At 41.8% G+C, this 20,938-nt stretch overlaps 1 protein-coding gene across 1 annotated transcript in view; it reads left to right on the top strand.

Moving 5' to 3' along the window:
- AHNAK2 (AHNAK nucleoprotein 2) overlaps positions 1-20,938 on the top strand; it is a 131,719-nt gene that overhangs the window by 77,938 nt on the left and 32,843 nt on the right. Inside the window, exon 4 of the mRNA XM_088058071.1 lies at positions 20,221-20,297. Coding sequence (XP_087914197.1) covers positions 20,221-20,297 — 77 coding nt within the window. The remainder of the gene's footprint in view (positions 1-20,220; positions 20,298-20,938) is intronic.

Genomic DNA, 20,938 nt, shown 5'->3' with positions numbered 1-20,938 from the left:
TGCAGGAGCAAAAATTATTAAAGTTAGCAAATGGGATAGTAACTTTTCCACACAGCAGGAATGGCTTTAACTGATGCTTGCATTGTATTCTGAAGGGGAGAAATGGCTCAGTGGGACTAGGCATCGTTATCTTGAAAATTAGTTAGAGATCAGCTTTTGGTGAACCTCAAAGAAGTTAGCAGCTCTCCCTCAGATCAAAAGATCAGATAAGCATACAAAAGATTGGGTTTTTTGGTTTTTTTTTTTAATTTGCTTGAAAACTGAGCATGGTGGTATTAGGCCAAAGGTTGGACTTCATGATCTTGGAGGTCTTTTCTACATTTAAAGATTCTGTGATTCTGTGTGTGTGAGCTTGTTGGAAGGTCTATAAGATGAAGCTCTGTGAAACTATCATGAGAAAGTTGGTGGTTTCAATTGCTGATGTTTCCTGATATTAGCTGAGCTTCCCCTATTCCTGCTTCTAAAACCAGCTGAAAGCAAATAATTTACAAGAACACAAAAATGTCATTAAACATTCCCCAAATATTTTCATATATGTCAGAGCTGATCTGATTTATGCTTCAGTGAAAGGTTGCATTGATTTTTATATGAACTGTGTCCTCACACTCCTTAAGGCTGACTTTTTCACATAATGGGCTTGATTATGATAAAAAAATTGTTTGCAGAATGAATAGCTTAGCCAACTCAGTGTCTAAAGAGTGAGTAAGAGCCCAGTTTGTAGGAAAACTGAGTATTTTCACACGAGAATGACTGCATGGGGGTTCATGGTGATGCCATCTTGCTACTCAAGCTTCCCACAAAGAGTGGTGGGTAATATATCCTTAGGCTTTGCTATCAGTGCCCTTTTTGGGGGGCACGTCTCAGACTAGAAAATGATTGACTATGTAAGTGGTGTAAAACAGACTTTTCATACACAGGTATTTATGAGGGGACATTCCAGTGATCAACAGAGCTGGATGGAGGCAGGGCCCCCACAGATCTGCTATGAAAGGAATAAATTTAGTAATGACACTGTGATCTTATATCTGTATTTGGATTATATGTTCACAGTGGATTTAACCACTGCTTCAGTCAGTCTAAAAGCAATCTGTGAATTAAAGGGTTTGGATAGAGATAGCAGGAGAAATCATGTTTTTCTTCTTAAAATTATCCTTCCACAGAGATTAAAAAGAAGCTTTTGGATAACTGTACTGGGCTATGCCAGGAAAGCTCATCATAGGGATTAGTGCATTAAGTACTTAATTATAATGTATACATTGCATGCTTCACCAACCAAATATATAAACCTTATTTAGTCTAAATAAACCTTAAAGCCCAGAGAATAAGCCTAGCACTTTCAGATAAGCTCAAGCATGAATGTAATCTCTCCTTAATATACCAGCTTTTTTCTTAGAAAGAAAACAGTGTGCTCAGTGCATGTGACAACAAATCATCCTTGGGTCTCATGGTGAGGAGATCAGAGCAGCCATCAGAAGTCCCTGAGGAGCCCAAGCAAACTGTCCACAGCAACATTTTCCTGGGAGTTCTGCCCAGTGTTTCCCTTCCTTCTCTCCCTCTCTCGCTTTGTCTGCTTTCCTACCGTGGATAAACAGCCCCAGTCCTGCAGAACTGCTCACATCCCAGCTGTGTGGCCAGCCCCAGGCCATGGGACCCCTCCCAGAGATCTGGATCATCATTTCCCTTCTGCTTCTGCTGAGCACAGCAGGACTAGGAGTGTGGAGGGTGTGTGGGTGCCTTGAGGTATCCATGTTCAGAAGTCAGGCTGCTCAGAGGGTATTGGAAAGTACAGCACCCCAGACTGGCAGGATCTCAGCAGCACTATGTAGGGAGAACCTGGCAGCAGAAATGTTATTTGGAGGGCAGCAGTGTTATGTCATTCTGGGGCTATCATGAACAGGTATATGTCTCAGCAGCATTTACTGCACATCAGTAAATTATGTCCTAGTCAACCTATGGACCCCAGAGTATGTTGTCACACAAATTCAGAACTCTTGATTAGGAAAATGCTGCAGTCCCTCTCTGTCAGCATAGAACCGTGGCTTTTCCAGGAGAGCAGTGCCTGGTGCAGTGGCAGGGAGGGCTGTGGCAGATGGCAGAGCAGAAGGGTGGTGGTTCTGCAGGTTGGGTGTTTGCAGGCAGACAAAAAGCACAATGCTAGCAGGAGCATTCGCAGCACTCGGCACCGCAGGTGCTCTGGGACAGAGCGCATGAAGCACCTGAGTCAGATTAACTTGTTGGATGTGGACCATAGTTGATGGCATGGCTTGGGTAGGAAAACCTGTGGAAAAAAGTCTGATTTCTTATTTTCAGTTTATAGAGCCTTTTTTCCCAAAGAAAAGTTTAAGTTCATACAGCACCCATGAAGGGAGATTGTGACAGGCCCACCTTGAAGTCCTTTGCAGGTGGTACCTCTGGAATCAGTCTGCTTGGCACAAGCAGTGTTGAGGGAAAATACTTTGGCAAAAAGACAGGGATGAGAGCAGAGGAGCCCACAGCACAGTCCCCTACCACATACAGCCTGCTGCTGCAGCAAGGCTGCCCAAAGGTGCCTGCAAACCCTTGGGATGCAGTGGTGGAGTCAAAGACAGCCCCCAGAGCAGGGACAGAAGCCAATGGCATGGAAAGAAAACCAGTGATTTTGGATTATCCTTCAAGTAGCCAGCAGGGCCACACACAGACACATCCAGCCACAGGCCAGTGAAAACCAGTGTGGGTGAGACAACCTCATGCAGCAAAATCCCCTCCTTGCCCATGTGAGCAACCACAGCCTTTTCCAGCCTATGGGAAACACCTTGTAGGAGTTGTATCAGACACTGGTGCCACAGAGCTGTGTTGCACATCAACAACGAGGCACACTGCCATGTGTTTGGGGTGTTCCTGCTGATTACTTCCCCCATCATTCTCAGATGTGCTTCATTAATCTATTTGCCCTCCTGTGTGTCTGGAGCTTATTGCTGGTTCACATTGAGTCCCTGCCCTGCTCTGAAAGATGGGGATTGGAGTCAGCAGATCCCTGGTGTTTGATAGGGAAGCGTTGCTTTTGCAATGATCCCCCAAGTTGTGACATGCACTGAAAACTGGTCCTCTGCCAGCAGTCCTCTGCAGGGAGCTGCAGCTGAGCTCAGGTGCTGCATGAACACCTCTCCACTATCACACTGCTACATCATGGCCTGGGCTGACAAAGTCTGGGCCCCATGACAGCACACACAGATACAGCCCATGGGCCGGGGACTTTCATTGGCACCAGAGCCAAGGGAGGGCAAAAGAACTATAAAAGACCATTATGAACGTTTCCCCTCCCCACAAATCCTCCTGTTTCAAATGCCCAGTAAGGGATGTAGAGGGAGGGAAAACCATCATCCTCTAATCCAAAACAGGAGCTGGCTGTCATACCAGCACAAACAGACCATGCCAACTCCTCCACTAACTCTGCTCTTGTGAGGAGACAGAGATGGACTATGATAAGGTTTTGGCTCTCAGACACACTTGGAACCATGGGGAAGGCCAGGCAGAGCCTGTGCATTCAGGGGAAGGGAGCTGGGACTTGCTAAATCAGCACTGACAGATTGCAGCAAGGAGCAATGTCCTTGACCTGGCTGCAATAGCTCTGAAGAGCAGGAGTGAGAGCTTCCTGCTTCTCAGAGAGTTTGCAGACACCAGTGTCTCTGGCAGGAGCACAGGCTCAAGTCTGTAAAACTGACTATTGTTGCACAAAAATGGCACAACCCAGCCATGTTTGTCAAGACCTGTTCTTGTCATTTATTGCTGCTGCAGTCGGAGGGCAAGTTAAGGTCCCCACTGTGTAAAGTGATATACAGCCTCCTGCCCAGGTGTGCCTCAGAGAAGGTTTGTGTCAAGCAAGTAGAACAAATTGGAGGTGACAGTTATGAGGAAATATCAGAAACAGTTCTACAGAGAAAGAAGGAAGGCTTTTTTGGGCTGCATTTTTGTCTGTTTCAGTGTCTAGAAGATCTCAGAAAATGTCAATCGTAACAAAGCCCTGTTGGCTGGAGCAAAGCTGTGGATGCAGTTATCCATCATGTGGGTTCATGCAGAGTGCTTATGGTGGAGGCACCTGATACAAGAGCATCTAAGAAGACCATGAGCTCTTTGACCTTGCCTTCTGTGGGATCTCCAGATGCTATTCTGCAGAGGAGTAGGAGGCTGCTGCTCTCTGACAGGAGACCTGAATGCAAAATCTGGAGGGCATTTGTTTTCCCATTAAGAGAAATGAGGGAGTTTAGTGTTTTAGGCAACCTGCAGGTGCTAGACTTTTTGTTCCCACTGTTGTGCCCCTTGAGTATTTGGGTGAGAGGAGAATAAAACAGAAAATGCTGCATTTCTTTTTAACTGTCCAGTTCCCCTGAAGTACCTTGAATAGGCAGAACAGCATATTGGAAGTGGAGTTATAGCACCAGCAGTACAATACCTACCATCACAGCTGGATTTGTATGATGACAAGTAGGAAAAATGAAATGGCATTCACCTTGAGGGTGAGAAAACAGGCAAGTGAGAATGTGTTTAACTGCTCAGAGACATGGACTTACCTTGGGCTGACAGCAGGAAGGATGTTTTGCTGACAGGACATGACGTATTTGATGGAAATGACATTTACATTGCTTTTGGAAAATATATGAACATGGCCTACCACACAGACAATATAGATAGCTTAATGAGCAAATTTTAAATATTTGGTCATTCTGTTCAAAAAATAAAGTGATGGGAAATTAATATTATTTAGCTATCAGTCTTTTGGCAGACCTGAGTGGGTTCAATGAAAGAAACATCCTGACAGACTTTCTTACTTTTCAACAAAATAAAAATAGATAACAACAGTTTAATAGGTAAAACAAAATCCACACACAAAAGCAAAGCGAAACAGGGAATTAATTGGCAGGCAGGTATTCAGCCATCCCCAGGAAATCAGGACTCCATCACAGGCACTGGGGAAGACAAATGTCATGACTCTGAATTTGTCCTACCCGTCCTCCTTCTTCTCCCAGCTTTATATACTGAGCAGATGCCATATGGTCTGGGATATCCTTTGGGTCAGTTGGGGTCAGCTGTCCCAGCTGTGTCACCTCCCAGTTCCTTTTGCACCCCCTCTCTGCTCAATGGTGGGGTTGCTGTGAGGAACAGAAAAAGCCTTGACTCTGTGGAAGCACTGCTCAGCAATAACAAAAACATCCCTGAATTATCAACACTGTTTCCAGCACAAATCCAAAACACAGCCCCATACCAGCTACTATGAAAAAAAATTAACTCTGCCTCAGCCAAAACCATCACAGTTACAAAAACTGTGGTTTTGTAATTAGTGGTTTTTTGCAAAGTCATGAAATATATACATGTATACACGATGCATATCTATATAAAAGTAATATGTGCTTAAATGAGTTTTGCACTGATAGGCTCCTTGGCAAAGAAATCACTTTTAGTTGTCCATTAGGGCTGGATTCAATAGAAATGCTGGCTGACTTTACTGCAAGCCTTGGAAACCACTGGAGTATTCAAGGCTTAGGCAGTCAGATGCCTGCTTTAATTTCTATTGACAAAGGAAAAGGAGGGATGAGTAAATGTAAAACATTTCCTTCCAGCATTGAGCTAAGAGAGGCAGCATGGTGCAGAGAGGAGGTGGAATCCAGGACATCTGGGTTGTATTTATTGCTGGCTCTCCTGCCAACTTGCTTTGTGACTTAGAGCAAGTAATTTTTTTCACTTCGCTATCTTATTTTCTGCAGCATGGGGAGAGCTCACCTAATTTCACATGGTGCTTTGGGCAGGTGGAGGGACTTCCTTGGTGACCATGACCAAGATGCTGCTGTTGCCAAGCTGGGAGATTGGTGTGCCAGGCAGTGCTGTCTGTGTGATAGAGGGTGCAAGGGGTAGCTGTGCCTTTTGAGAGCCCAAAGAGAAAGAAGTTCATCAAGTAGCACCATGCCTGCATAAACATGTGTCCATGAGTACCAGTAACCAGTACCTCTACATCACAAAGTAATTTGGAGCTGAAGTTGGGTTGGCAACCTCTACCTATAATCTCCTATTTAATTTTCTACAGTACTCCCAGAGATGAGCAATTGCTTTGGGGCTGAATCACAGAGAATGAGGTGGCTAGTTTGAAATGGTCTCTATTTGTGTTTCCTGGACCCAAAGCTGTTTTCAGGTTCACAGTGTGGAGGAAAGAAGCCTGGCAGCTTCCTTTTATTTTCTTTTTCGTAAGATGCATTTTCTGCCAAATGTGAACTGAAAAAGCATGTGAAAGCCAAGAGAGAGTCATATATGGCCCTCTGCATGCCACCATGTCTGTAGTCCAGCACTGATACTTGGGCTATTGCTGGAAAATTTCTGCCTATCTTTTATTTGTCTTTGTTTCTCACTTTATACAACACTGATGTCGTAGTGCTACTTGCTGTATCCACCAATGGAGCTCATGGCTAATCTACAAAATGCTTGCATTTTTTTCTTGAAGCATTTACTGTTACAAGGTTGCAGGTGTGATTGCTGTGAGCAGTGATGTGTGCTCTGCTGGATTTTGCAAGATGAAATCAAAGCTGACCTCAGCCCATATCATGGTCTGAATTACAAGATGAATGTAATGTAACATGCCATGTATCATTTTCAATGAGGCCAAGTGATGTCTTGCTTGAGGAGGCACAGAATGAAATATCAGTACTTCAGGATTTGATCCTGTGGCATTAAATGATCAGCAGGTATCACGTAAGTCCTACTGATTTTTGTAAGCTTCCATTTATACCTGTGTCCTGATGATCCTACTGGTGGGTCAAGATGCCGTTTGGAAATACCTGGAACATGAGAGCTTGGGAAGGCTTATCTCTCCACAAAGTTGTACATGATCTCAAGATGCTGTTGAGTATCATACAGATGATGGAAGAACTTGTCAGGAATAGTGATAATAATGTGCCTTTATGCACTGTACAAATTTGAGAATAAAGATGCAATATTTAAGTCTAGAGACAAGGTAGTTAAAATCAATAGAAAACATGATGGAGACTGATCTGATCTATACACTCTACTGTAATATTCCCCTTTATTTTTTTTTAGCCTATGAAGGAGAAAGGTTATTAAGAATAACAGGGTAATAAGAGTATAAATTTTGCCTGACATACAGTAGCTTTGTTGTGAACTGTCCTGGTTTAGGTGTCACTTCAACAGCATTGATTTTATGTCCTCTGTGGGGTACAGAATGTATTCTTCTTCTCAAAGTAACATATTTGGCAACTAGAATCGGTCAATTGAACTGGGGTGCAAGACACCTGAGTTCTGACTGGGTGTGTAATGCAGTCACATCACCTCTCTGTCTCTGCCGCTCCCTCTGCCCAGCCTTCTCCCCCTTTGGCTCTTTCTGTTAGTTTAACAGAAAGCCCTTTGGGCCAGCATTGTTCTCCATTGTGTATTTGTACAGCATAATGAGGTGTCAGTCTTGGGACAGGCTCTTGGAAACTACTAGAGCATAAATGGTAATAGAAATTAATTAAGTGAATACCCATGTCCTAGGTGTCCAGGCACGGTGTAAAAATTACCTCCAGAAAAGTGGTCTGAGTGTTTTAAAGTGTGATACAAAGCTTCTCCAGATTTCAGAGGCTTAAATCCATCTCTTAGCACACAGCCAGGACTTCCTGCAAAGTTCTCTAGTCCTGCACAGACAACTTTGTGATGTGCAGTGAAAGCTTGATTTAAATTGCCGTGGGTTAAAGGCAGTTATTCCCACAGTTCCCATTTCCTAATGTTTTCCACTTACAATGTTCTTCTCTTTTAATGTTCGTAGTAACTCGTGCCAAAAAAGGTGTTTCCTATCATGTTCTCCTCATATTGTGTGTTGTGGTTTAGGGATTTTTTTTAATTCCAAATTTTCAATCCCCAGAGAGCTAAGGTTAGTCATAAACATGCTTTTGGCTATCAGATTCATGTGTGGTTTGCTATAGCAACAAACAAAAGCATTAGTCAGAAACTGGCATGGAGCTATAAACACATATTTTTTTGTGATATTACCCAGAGTTAGCTGAATTTATCTGGTACACTGTTGCCACACAACTGCATTGTATTTAGGCTATAATCCTGGTTGAATAGGAACCTCGTAGAAAACCCAAATAATACATTATAGAGGAATAAGCAAGTCTGTTAACTGATGTTGTCATCTGAAAACCATGGCCAAATTCTGCTCTTGCACCATTATAAATTCAGCTGAACACCTTCAGGACACACATTTAGATCAGAGGCTAAAATCTGAATCTATATCTATGGAATAAGAGGAAAATTATCATTAAAAATTTTTAAAAAACTTTTGCTTTGTCTTTGCTGTTTTCACCTCCATAATTCTACTGCAGCAAAATGATTAGAGGTAGGTGTTACCAGATTGCAGTAGATGGTTTAAGTTCACTGCCAGCACACTTGGAACACTACCTGCAGCATAGCAGGGAGGGTGAGCGTTGGTAAGGACGGTCTCTTTCTGGCTGTGCCTCCAGAGCACTGGGGAGGTGCAGTTTGTGCAGAGCTGGTGTCTATCCAGCCGGTCTGGACACGGCAGGAGTGGCTTGTGCAGCAAGTACTGGCTTCCCTGGGGAGCTGGTTGGGTTTGTAAGGCATTCACTGAAATCCCACAGCTACACAGCTACCAGTCCCGGAGCCAGCTAGTTTAAAGGTTGCCCTGAAGGCTCTACAGAAGTGGTGATTTTTGCCTAGGCAGAGTAGGCACATTCCTGCTTTATTCCAACCATTTGTCTTCTCTTCCCTGCACCTTTTCAGGAACATGAGCCCTGCTCTGTTTTGACAGCTGCATTTAATAAAAAACATATGCATGAAAAATGTGTTTTCCAGTATCCCTGAGCTGGCAGTTCTCTGCAAGGAGAACTTAAACTTCCCTATAAATTGTTCAGATACATTTTCAGATCCCTGTCTTTGAACGTGTATGTGTGGTCATGACCTTCCCTGCTGCAGAGGTGTGCAGGGTAACATAGCTGTAATATCCACACCTGCCCAAGTGATAGAAGTCACAAATCCATCAGAACCTCCTTGTACCCACCAGTCTAGAAATTGTTCACAGGGCCAGTGGTTCCAGCTGAAGAGGATAAACCTGCAGCAACATGTAATTTGAACATGTGTGCTTGAGCCCTCTGAGAATTGTCTTTAGAACTTCAGGGATCAGGACCAAGATCTAGCACGGGCCAAGCTGTGTTCCAAAAACAAAGAGCTCTTCTCCTGAACCAAACCCATAGCAGAAGGACATGGCCCAGGAGATCCTACATTTCAATGCTCACTCTGTGCTTTGCTTAGTGTTGTTGAATCTGGGTCCTTCACACTTGAGACCCTGGCCCAGGTGTATTTTCAAAACCTCTTGAGATAGTTTTTCCACGGTAGATTTCCCTGACACAGAAGTGTAGAAGGACCTGGTTTTCAGTTAGCAGGACTTCAGGAGGCTTTGAGTAAGCAGGTCTAGTGGAAGGTGTCTCTGCCCATGGCAGGGGGGTTGGAATGAGATGATCTTTAAGGTCTTTTCTAAACTATTCAGTGATTCTGTGATTCTTTGACTTACTTCGGGCTTACATGTGGGTTTGTCTTTGCTGTTTTCCCATCTGTCTCCTTTTGCATCAAGCTCTGCACTTGATTTCTATGAAAAGAAAAAGAGGTCTGAGCATTTGTCTTCTAAGATCAACAGAGTACTTTTCTTTACTCTCTTTTGGTCAAATGCGGGCAGATCTTCATAAGTGTTCAAAGTGAGATTAAGTAGTGTTCAAAGTATTTGCAATGAAGAAAGAAAGAAATTTTGCTCTCAGTGTAGTTGCAGAATTCTGTCAACACTGCCCCAACACCACTATATAAAGCAAATATTTCAGTCTCTGCTAAAACCCTATTAACATCTCAGTCCATGGAGGACTTTGGGACTGCACTATTTAAAAATGTCACAGTAAGATGGTGGTGAGCCTTTTGTTTTAGACAGGATAATTTCATGGTAGCAATCATTCTCCTTTTCTGGCGTTATTGACTGTAAGCTGTGCATAGTGCAAGGAATGCAAATCCACCTTCTTTCGGAGAGAGCAATGGTCTCTCTGCTTCACACAGAGCTCACAGAGAGCTGAGCCACTGCTCAGACAGCAGAGTCCTCACTGGGGCCATTGGATCAGACAGCGTGCAAGAGAGCACAGGTAGTAAAACACCATTGGTTTAAAAATACTCTTTGCAAAGATGTGCAGAAAACCCTACAGATGGACTGAAGGGCATTTCCAGGTGCCTCCCATTCTTTCCTTTTCCTCAAATTCTTCACAGTTCCACGAATCAAGATGATCATTGCTATTCTTCAGAGTGGGGATAAGCCACTGGATTGTCCTCCTGTTACACAGATTTAAATGACTGAAGAAACCACCTTGCAGCAGATCTCAGAAACTGTAACTGAAGCCCCAGGATTTTCCTTTTCCTTATACTTTGTACTGGTAAAAAAGATGCTTTATTTCAGTGGAGCACTTGATCTGGCTGAAGAGCAAAATGCAGTTTACTCTCCCTTATGCATTGGTTTGAATCTTGCACAGCTGTTCATCAAGAAAAACCTTACCATGTACCTCCAAAAAGAATGCATCCTTTTTATTTATTTATTTATTTTATTTATTTATCCTATTTTTTAACTGAATTAAAAAATACTTAACCTGAGTGTGAACAGACCATAATGATAAAGTTACTCATTTCCATTAGACATCATTATTTTCATATTACACAGAAGCTCTGGATGTTTGGAAATGTTATGAACCAGCGTCAGGGTTCATAATCAAATCCAAGAAATAGTCCTCTTAGTGCTTTCAAACAACTCCACCCATCTCAATTCATTCACCAGTTACTACATGGGTGAACCACAGGATAGTTACTTTCTTGCTATTTTAGTCTTTAACCAGAAAGAAATCCAGAACTGCAGTAATGAGTCTTTAAAGAAATGGTTTCTCCCTATCATTTATACTAGTGTCTGTGAAACCTAAAACTGAAATTTGTTTCCTTAACTAAACTGTGTTTTTCTCTAATCTATTAGGCAAGCATCTTGATTTGTTGTTTTTGGGTGCTAGGAGGTACAGAAATGGAAAAACAGTACTGAACCATTTAAAAACCACATGCAAAGATTCCATTTTATTTTGTCAAAAATATAATGCAACAAAAGATCGTCAGCATCAGTTTTTCCTTCTGTAAATTCATATGCACTTAAAATTCCATTGCTTTTCAGTCTTACATGATTATTTCTAATTTCAAACAATGAAGATTAAGTTAACAGATTTAATTTGTAAAAGAAGATGTGTCAAACGACACATTGAGAAAATGCAGGAGCAATGTATACATCTATTAGGGAAAGGTGTTCAAACAAGAGGTAAAAACCAATGGGCTGAAATCAACAGACAACATTTTCAAAAAGAATTTGGTATGTGACTGATTCAATTATTTTGAAATCTGACCTTTTTGTGACTGAAACCCAAGTTTATAGTCCATTTATTCAGATTTGAATTACACTGATGTGGGCAGAACTAAGCTAATTTATATATTTATCTGACTCAATGGATTAGTTTATCTGTAAATGAGATTTTACGCTTTTGTAAACCCACAGTCTGCATCCAGAAATTCTCTCTAATTTTAAAGAGAATCTCCTACCGCACAAAAACAAGGAAAAGTGAGCTGTGCCAAATGCTCTTTTGCTAGTATCAGTGTTTATTGACAGAAAAGATTTTTATCTTAACAAAGTGAGGGAACTGTTAACTTTATCTTTGATGTAAAATATTTTCCCATAATAATTTTCTGTCACCTTTATCCCATATCTCTTGTATTACATATACATTAAGGAATTTAAAAGCTTAAAAAATATTTTCTTCTGTGGTGATTTACATCCAAACAAGTTGCCCAGGGAATTTTCTCTCAAACTGAAAACCTGTTTCCAAAGGCAGATATTTATATAAAAGCCCCCATAAAAGGTTGTGGGAAAACTTCAAGGTTTTTTTCAGCATTCCTGTTTTGAGAGGGGCTGTTCCCAGAATACCAAAAAGATGGCCAAAGTAGCATCACTCCATTAATATTGCTGTATCTGGGCACTTAATTGTGCACAGAATTTTATCAGTGGGGTAAGGAGAAATAAAAGTCTTCTAGGCCATAAGGACCTTAAGACCATACGGATCATAATATGAACTCTTTCTCTCTATATATGTATGTATGTGTTTATATTTATCTCTAAATACAAAAATTTTTACTGAGCATTGATTCTAATGAGGATTTTTTTAAGCAAAGGGTTTGAAGAGCATTTTTAGCAGCTTGGGCTAAAAAGTCTGTTTCTAATTTGGAGTGCTAAGTGCCATTTATACAAAGCCTGCATCAGTTTCTTCAGGCTTTTTGCAAAATGTCAGCAGTTCCTCTCTTCTTATTCTTATCTTGAGACCTATTCTTACAGAACAAATGTGCTTTCTACCAAAACCACCAAGAATTAGCATGTCTCTTCAGTGTATCAGTACTGGGCTACCTTAAGAGACAGCTTGGGATTACAACCACTTCTTAAGAAATACTGGTTCTGTGGCCAGAGAAGTTGAGTCTCCAGGGCTGCCAATCAAGCCTATGCAGGCAGAGAGATCATTTTCCATAAATGCATTCATTTGATTCATTTATAAATCTGAGCAGGGCTGTGCTTTGGCAGTGGAACCGGCAATCTGCTCTGGTAGAAGCCTGAATTCTTGGAAGGATGAATCAGAGAGGAGAAGGAACGTGGTAAAGTTAATTTCTGTCACCTTTATGGGCCTTATCTGCAATAGGCACCCACCTGCCTGTGCTTCTAGGCGAGTCTTGGTAAGAGCTGAGTTCACAGTTATCTAATAGGGAGGACAGCAGGAATCAACTCCTTGCTCTGAGAGGATGGCAGATATGCTGTGCATTCCCTTCCCAAGTCCAGCTGTAGAGGTGAAGGGGTTTCTTTCAGAAGGGAGAAAATTGCAAGATAATCGATATACTGGATAATCAAATAGCTGCAGAGTAGTTCCCACTAGGATTTCTGAAGCTGGTAATCAAGTGAGAGCTCTTAATTTCCAATATGTTCCTGAAACCCTTCTTAAAACTCGGATCATCCAGATGGGTAGTGACACTCCAGAAAGTTTTATTTGGATATCCATATAACTGTTTACAGCACAGTAGTGAATCAATTGCAAGTAAAACCAGTATATCCCAAGAGATTAAACTGTTGAGAGTCACAGGAGATAAAAGTGTTAAGGATCAGAGTGGATTAGACCAGCCTTAATTGCTTTATTTGGCTATGAATTGCTAACTCACTTTCTGTCCAAAAGGGCGGTAAGCAATTTTGGTTTAGGCCAGGAGTTTGGGCATGCATAGCAACACCTGCTAAAAAGTGATTCCCTTCTCTTATCATTTTTCCAAGAACAGGCCCAGCAATCCTGGAAAAATCATAATGCAAAAAAACCACCGTATACATGCAGGGAGTAAAGCACAGACTGGAAACCCATTCTGTCACATAAAACCTGAGAGAGAGGAAAATTTCTGCCTAAGACATCCAAGACAGAGACACAGGGCAGGAAGTTACACCTGCTCTCCATGCAAACAGACTAGAACTAGAGATGGTACAAAACCTGTGCTTCTGAGACAGAACCATGGCCTAGAGGAAAGAGCACCAAACCTCTGGTTGTCTGCTGGGTACCATGAGCATTTCTCCAGCTACCTTTTTCACTCTGCCACTTGTAGCTGTGTTTTTAGCTAGGAAGAGGAGGGATGGACCAGCAGAGCCAAATACAGATATTAGCCACTGCTGTCTGCTTTTGCTGTCTCTTTTGGATATCACTCTACTCATGTTCTTGCAATGAACTTTGCTTAAGAGCTTATTTTCAAACTCTGTTACTTGTAGGAAACATTATTCTGTTTCAGTAAGAGTTGAAATATCAGACTAATGAAATACTTTAGTTAATATTTTATCCTTGTAGCAGAAGAATTATGTAGATCAAACTACATTTCCTATACAGCCAAGTAACCAATAAATGATGATAGCTAGATGAAGGTCATTAACTCAGGATCTGGGAAATTTCAGTTTGACAATTGGGAAAAAAAATGTCCCCTGTGCTTTTCATGTTAAAATATGACTCAAGCTGAGGAGGTCTGTGCAGAGCCCCACCAGAGTGATTTATTTTCATGCTCGGAAATATTCTGTGGTTTCTATTAAGTTTATCTTTACCATCAGAGGAAAGGTGGACCACTGTAAGAATCAAGAACTTCTTTCTGATCAGCCTTCCTAAAGGTTTTGCTCCTACTGTGAAGTGTGAGCAGGAATGCTTTTAATATTTTTAAATCTGTGGGCAGAGCTTATCAATAAACACACACTCACGAGAAAGCCATTCACTCTTCTTTTCATCTGGGGGCTGTCAGTTTCTGTTTTTATGGTAGTGTTTATATCAGTTCTTAGTTGCCAGTGCTTTTACACATCTTCCCTGATATTAGTCAACCTGTAGAAAATGCTCTATAAAATTCTACAGAGCTCAGCATGGCCTGCAAGGAACCTTCCCGAGACATTTCCCTGCTTGGATGTACTTTGCAGAGCAGAGTACTGTTCCTTTTGATAAAAGTAAGTGTTAACTTCATGGGCAGTCCTCTGGCTGGGCAAGGAGACTCATGATTGTAACTCACATATATATAATGTCTTCAAAAGGTTTTGAGATGAAATTATTTGAAGGCTTTTAATGAAGTACTCTAACAGCCAACAAGGGCAGCTTAACATACCAAGGCAATGAATCAAAACATCTTGTTCATGCCTTGAATGGAAGGAAACTATTCACTCACGGTGGTTATTTGGGAGTAGCTGCTCCTTTAGCACGACTGTGCTACAAGCCCCCGCTTTGGGCTCGCAGGTCTGAGCTACATTCATCACAGCACAAGTATGCAGCCCAGGGACAGAGTGCAGCCAAGGGGCATTGCCAAACCAGTGCAAAACAAAGGCTGGAGTGTGGCCTGAACACCGGCCCAGCTGGTTCTGATAGCATCCCGCTGATAATAAGGCCTGTTAAACTCCTTCAGCAGCAAAATCTTTATCTTCCTTCCACAGAGTAGTCCTTTGTCTTCATCCCACAGAAATTTCAGGGCTTGGTGGGGAGGGTCTCGCTCTCAGCACAGAGCAGAGGGGAAACACTAAAGGGGCGGTGCTGGTCCTCACTTTAACACCTTTTCTGAGGCAGAAGGGCTGATTTTTCCACCGCGGCAGCCGCTCTGTTCAGAGCTGACAAGCTGGTTCTTCTAGGTGGAGCTGCTGGGTGCCCCCGCTGGCTCGCTGGCAGCGGTTCAAGTGAAGTAACACGACATTCCCGCGGTGGAGGGCTGGGAGAGGCAGCCCGGTCCGTGACACAGGGCCCGCATCTCCCCGCGGCCATGGATCCCGCCCGGCTGCAGTGACAGCCGCGGCATTCCTGCCGCGCTCCGGCCGTGCCCCAGGGCCCTGCCCAGCAGTTGTTGTAACTCGGTCCGTGGGAGCTTGCAGGACAGTGGAATGAATCCAGGTCTCTGGAATGCACTAGGAAATCTCTGTAGAAGATGAACCTCTTGGGTTTTTTGCTGGTTTTCCCCGGCATCATTGGAGCTGTTTACTGGAAATGCCACAAACCTTCTCGAGGTGGTGGTCAGGCCTGCACACACTGTGCGAGATCTTGTGCTATAAACCGTGGTTTAAACCTCATGGCAGCTTCCTTCAGGAACACAGCACATGCACAACAAGGCTTATTTGCAGACACTTCCAGATTCTTATCTTTGTAGCTGATGCTTGCAGGATCATTTCTCTCCAGCATTACTTGCTTAGAAGTCAGGTGAACTTACCTATCTGAAAAAGAGCTCTTGAGAGGCCAAGATGAATGTCAGGCATGTACATAGTGTTCCTGTTATCAAGTGCTTTCCTGAGCTGGGACCCACGATTTAAAATATTCTAACTATTCTAAGTATTCCCTATTTCAACTCTAAGAAGTGAATCAGAAGGGGCTGTGGGACTTGACGGCAGCGCTGCTCAGGCAGCCGTGAGAGCTCTGAGGGAGGAAAAGGAATCCCAGTAATTGCGATACCTGCAGGAGAGGGAGAACAAGCTGTGGGGGGAAAAGTCAGGCACACCATCCATCTGAAGAGGGATGGGGTTTTAAAAAAAAAGACATTCTGGAGAAATGCATTAGCAGTTCCCAGCCACTCATGCATGAGGAATAGCAGCCCCATGCCAGGGTGCCTGAGGGCAGAGGGACAGCCAGACCTGCAGGTACAGGGACTGATGGCTGCAGGTAGAGAGTTCTGCCACAGGAGCCAGCTGAAGCTGTCCGTGACAGCAGCCATACACATCTTTGTTTACAACAAGACATAAGCCCATGAGGGAGCACCACGAAACCTGCTGACCTATATGAAGGAATTCTTTAGGGGGTCAAACACAGTGCCAACTACAATGACATTAAATGATTGCTCCTGTTGTTTGTCTTGCAATTATTCATTCCTTCTTATTATTATTAATAACACAAATGAGGTTGTCTGTCCAGAGTGTGCTTTGCACTGTCAGGAAAGACCTGACAGATCTAAAGATGTCCCAGCCTTGCCCACTTTTCAAGGCACAAGTTTTCTAACTGGCTGTGGACTCAGAGTTATTTCCACAACACTGCACAAACAGGACTGTTAGTTTGTTGTCACAGCTTAGAAATGGTAACTAGCAAATGCCAAAATCCTCCTAAAGAAAAGGTACAGGTTGTGACCTTAAATAACAATAAGTGAGTGAGCAAAACATTAAACTTTTCACTGTGGACAGATACTGATCATGGATCAGGTTTCTGTCTATTAAGAGAAACTATTTGTTGAAGTAACATTGAAGTTGATGCAAGGAAAAGTAATATGCTTAAAGATAAGAGCAGATTACTTAAATTCACTATTCATATGCAAATATAACTTTAGTACAAAATCTTAAAAAGCAAAAAACACAAATCTAAAAATTGCAGAGAAAGGGCTATAGTCTGGAAGCAGAGAGGCTAGGATGATCAGCAAAATACATTGTTTCTTTATTAACATCTCTGGTATTCTCATGTACTGTTTTATTTTATTTTAAAGTATACAGATCACAGGAATTTTATATGCCAGTGTTCCAATTAAAACTAGGTTTCTCTTTATACAATACATTAAAGCACATTTGATTTAAATTCAATGGCACTGTCATACTTGGAATTCATTATATTTTATCAAATATAATTTTGGAGACTGTTGCCTATAGAATGTGAATACCAAAAGAAACCCTGTTTTTATGTTTTCCTTCTGGTTTTGCCTAAACAGTCCATCTAGGTTGCTAGGCTAAAGATAAAATAATTTTTTAATACTTGCATTTCAAAAAGCAGATACACATTTCAGTCATATGATATGAAAATGATCCAGCCTATATAACTCCTACTGCTTACTTTCAAAAAATTCCCTTGTTCTGAAGTCAGTCCAGTGGCTATTAGAAGTAGTCACTGATGTAAATTCCATCTTGTTTATGAAAACATTTTGAACAAAGCATTGATTGTCCAGGGTCCATAAAAAAAAGTTAAAATCTATAAAATGTTGGCATCACTACTATTCAGGGCATGAGAATGACATGCATATAAATCACAGTTTATTGGCACAGGCTGTTTTACTCAGAAAGAAGGCTTTACTGAAAACGTACTGTAATACCCCTCTTTTATAGATTCCTTTTGAAAGTATTCTGAATCAAGAAATAATCAGAAACAAATCTTAGTCTATGGTAGGAATCAAGGGCACAGCAAGTCCTTTATGACATGGGTTAACTCTCATAGAGGGGCAGCCTAGGCGGAGTTTGGGGAAATTAGGGTGGATGGAAAAGCCTCAGTGTGAAGCTTTGGGAGGGAAGGTCATCTGTGTGCCCCTCCTTGCAATCTCACCCACGTCTCTGTTAGCCCTGGGGACAGTAATATGTTGGTTGATTCTTTTAGGAAAAGGCGCTACTATCAGAGTTTAGGAGAGGTACTGTACTTGTATTGCTCCAGTTCCAGACTACTAAAGTGTCACTGAAGTTACATCAGAGTAAAACAAGAGAAACTGCAGTGAACCAGCCTAAGAAGTCTCACAGATGATTCTTTCCTGTTTCTTTTCCAGTAGGAAAATTATTGGCAACCACCAGGGATCAATGCTGTAGTTAATGCTGAAGTGCTGCACTGAAGAGCAAATACTCCAGCAATCCAAGCAATTTTCTGTTAAGTCATTCTACTGGACTGCAGCACTTGTGGGTGGGATTCTCCCAAGTGAAAAATATGGCAATGCCACAAGCCTAAGTCCTTACTATTTCTTGGAATTTTAGTAACAGCCATAAAATTTATTGTTGGCACCTGAACCTTTAGAAGCACTTGACAAATTAAACAATCAAGCATCAATCCAGCAGCTCTCTTCCTCATATGATGCTTATTAAAATACATTTGGTGAAATGCTTCATGAATGGATTCCAGAATTTTCAAGCAGAAATGCTTAAAAACAGGTTCATAAATACATGTCTAAAGTTTTTAACAAAGTTATGATAACTTTTCATAAGATAAGTTTTCTTGAGCTTCTGAAGACTGCAAATGCTAGAGCTTTTGAAAAAAAAAAACAAGCTAAATTTCAAGCAGGTCTTTAATCTGAGTTAAAATGTGCATTAAAACCATTTTCTAGAATTTGCTAGAATTGTCCATTGTAGGTGTCAGGACTAGTGCTGCGAAGGCTAAAGGAGGAATGGTCTGGCAGCCCTGATGTGTTCTGGGTTGATCCTAATTCCCTGGAGCTGGAGTACTGCAGGAGAGCTGATTATGATGCTGTACATATGGCTAATGAGGATTGCTTTCTATTTTATCAAGTTTGGAAGGTTGGCCCAGAGACTGTTACAGGATATTCCTACTGGAAGCTCACTGTTTCCATTCATCTTAACAAAGTAGTCCATTACTGATCACTGGGGCATAACCCTTTCAAAACCTTGCCTGTACAATATAATTTCATCTTCAAAAAAATCAAGAAAAAAGTAAACGTAGATCAGAAAACTATGAGGAGTGACCAACAAAATCCCAGCCACTTTAACAAGAGCTTGGCAGCATGTGAAAGTCAGTGATTGCAGACATGACTAAGTTGTGCCATCTTGTCTGCACACTCAGTGTGTAATGTCCAGAAATCTTGTGTTCCAGCCCAAGGATTCTCCATTTAAAACAGACAATTGTTTTTGAGCATATTTTTATGCCAGATGATCTGTTTAGGGGAGCCAAAACTATGTATAGTAATGGCAGTTGCAGAACTGAGTGTCGGGGAGCTAGACAGCCTGATGGCTTGGAAAAAACAAGCATGGAGACAGGAAAGAGACATAGTTATTGGGACAAGGACTTGTGCTCGTGAACAGCTGGTGCGTTAGGGAATATGTAGTTCAGCCACACTGTCCTCTACTGGCTAAGCCTGGATCTCTGAAAACACGTTCTAATTCATGCTGTTTTCATTCTTTGGTGCTCAATTTAAATCATTTCAAGAGAATCACACTTTCAGATAGCCCATCTCCTTCAGCTCATCTCTCTCTGTCTGCCCTCAATACTTTTAAAAACTAAGAAAACAGAGTCTTTATGACTATCAAGGTTCATGACATTTACTTTCCTGTTGTTAAGACCTTTGTCAGAAGTGAGGAAGAGTTTCAATATAGGGAATTTCAATCAATTTAATTTATTGTGAATTAGCAAGCTGTTAATTACTGATTCTGATATTTTAAAGAATAGAACAGCTCAGGGAAAAATACTTCAGATTCCCTCTGTACACCTCTCCTTCCCTTTTTCTGTTCTCCAGTCCCTCCAAGCCTTCATTGTGGGCTACATTCAGTCCCTTTGGAAAGGTGGGGGCTTGGTGCAGGAGACTGGGGTCAGAAGATGGTCACTACTTTTCTTTTTCCAAATATACAGAAATATTCAGAAATGTAAAGGCTTTTGTGAAGGAGAAGAATCCCCAGATTGGAGAAAATCCAGAACTAGAAGTTAGTCAGATTATAACCCCTGCCCATGGCTAGTAGGGAGAACTAGATGATCTTTAAGGTCCCTTCCAACCCAAACCATTCTGTGATGCTAGGAATCTCATGTGGGACAGGCCTTCCCACTGGCCTGTGCATGTCCCTTGCCATGCTGCTCCAGAAGGTTTCAGCTTTCTAGCTGACTGCTCTGTGCTCTGTGTGGATCCTGCAGGCACCAACCTGTGTCCTGCTTTCAGGTTCTGGACGACAGCTGAGACCGGCTGAGCCCCCGGGAGATGCTGATGCCGATGCAGATGCAGAGGATGAAGATTCTGTGAGTTTTTTAGAGTTGAATTTTTCTGTGATGACAGTTTGGCAAAATGGGATCTTAAATATTTTGTTTATAGCTGAGTCTTGCTGGTGGTTTTCCTTCCCATTAAAAATGTTGTATTTTAGCTTGGGATTGTCCTGCCAGCTCAAAAACCAGGAAGATGTTCCTGTGTAAAGGCATCTGTTCTTTGCCATGGTCCATTGGCATAAATTTACTACCAAGACTTAGCAAACTATTACATGGCTGTTAACTACAGTAACTTTTCTTTAAAGATTTAGACAGTTTAGGTTCCCTATTGTCTGACTGCAGAAGGAAGAATGCCAAGTGCTTGTCAGCAGAAATTCCTGCTGGGACTCTTCCATGGTTTGCTTGCTTATAGAAGGCAATAAAGTTTGAAGCCATTGGATGCAAATTTATGTGTGCAAATAGAGCAGGAAAGGGATTTTTTTTTTTTCTTTTTAAACTTTTTCAATTATTGCTAATTGATCTCTTTTCAGTCTGTTCAGTCTGTAGATGCATATGATACATAAAGAAAATCAAAAGAAGCATACCACTGGTTTTCGTCTCTCAGAACTCCGTCCCTTGTGTTTTTGAGTGCTTTAACATGAGAACTGTATTTGTTCTCAACCTAAAAAAGAGAGATA

This window comes from Pseudopodoces humilis, chromosome 7 (assembly GCF_049639895.1).
Source record: "Pseudopodoces humilis isolate 2021_Gansu_Grassland_sample_001 chromosome 7, ASM4963989v1, whole genome shotgun sequence".
NCBI classification, from domain to species: domain Eukaryota; kingdom Metazoa; phylum Chordata; class Aves; order Passeriformes; family Paridae; genus Pseudopodoces; species Pseudopodoces humilis.
The sequence above is the reverse complement of the archived record's forward strand: the minus strand, read 5'-3'. Positions and strand labels throughout refer to the sequence as shown.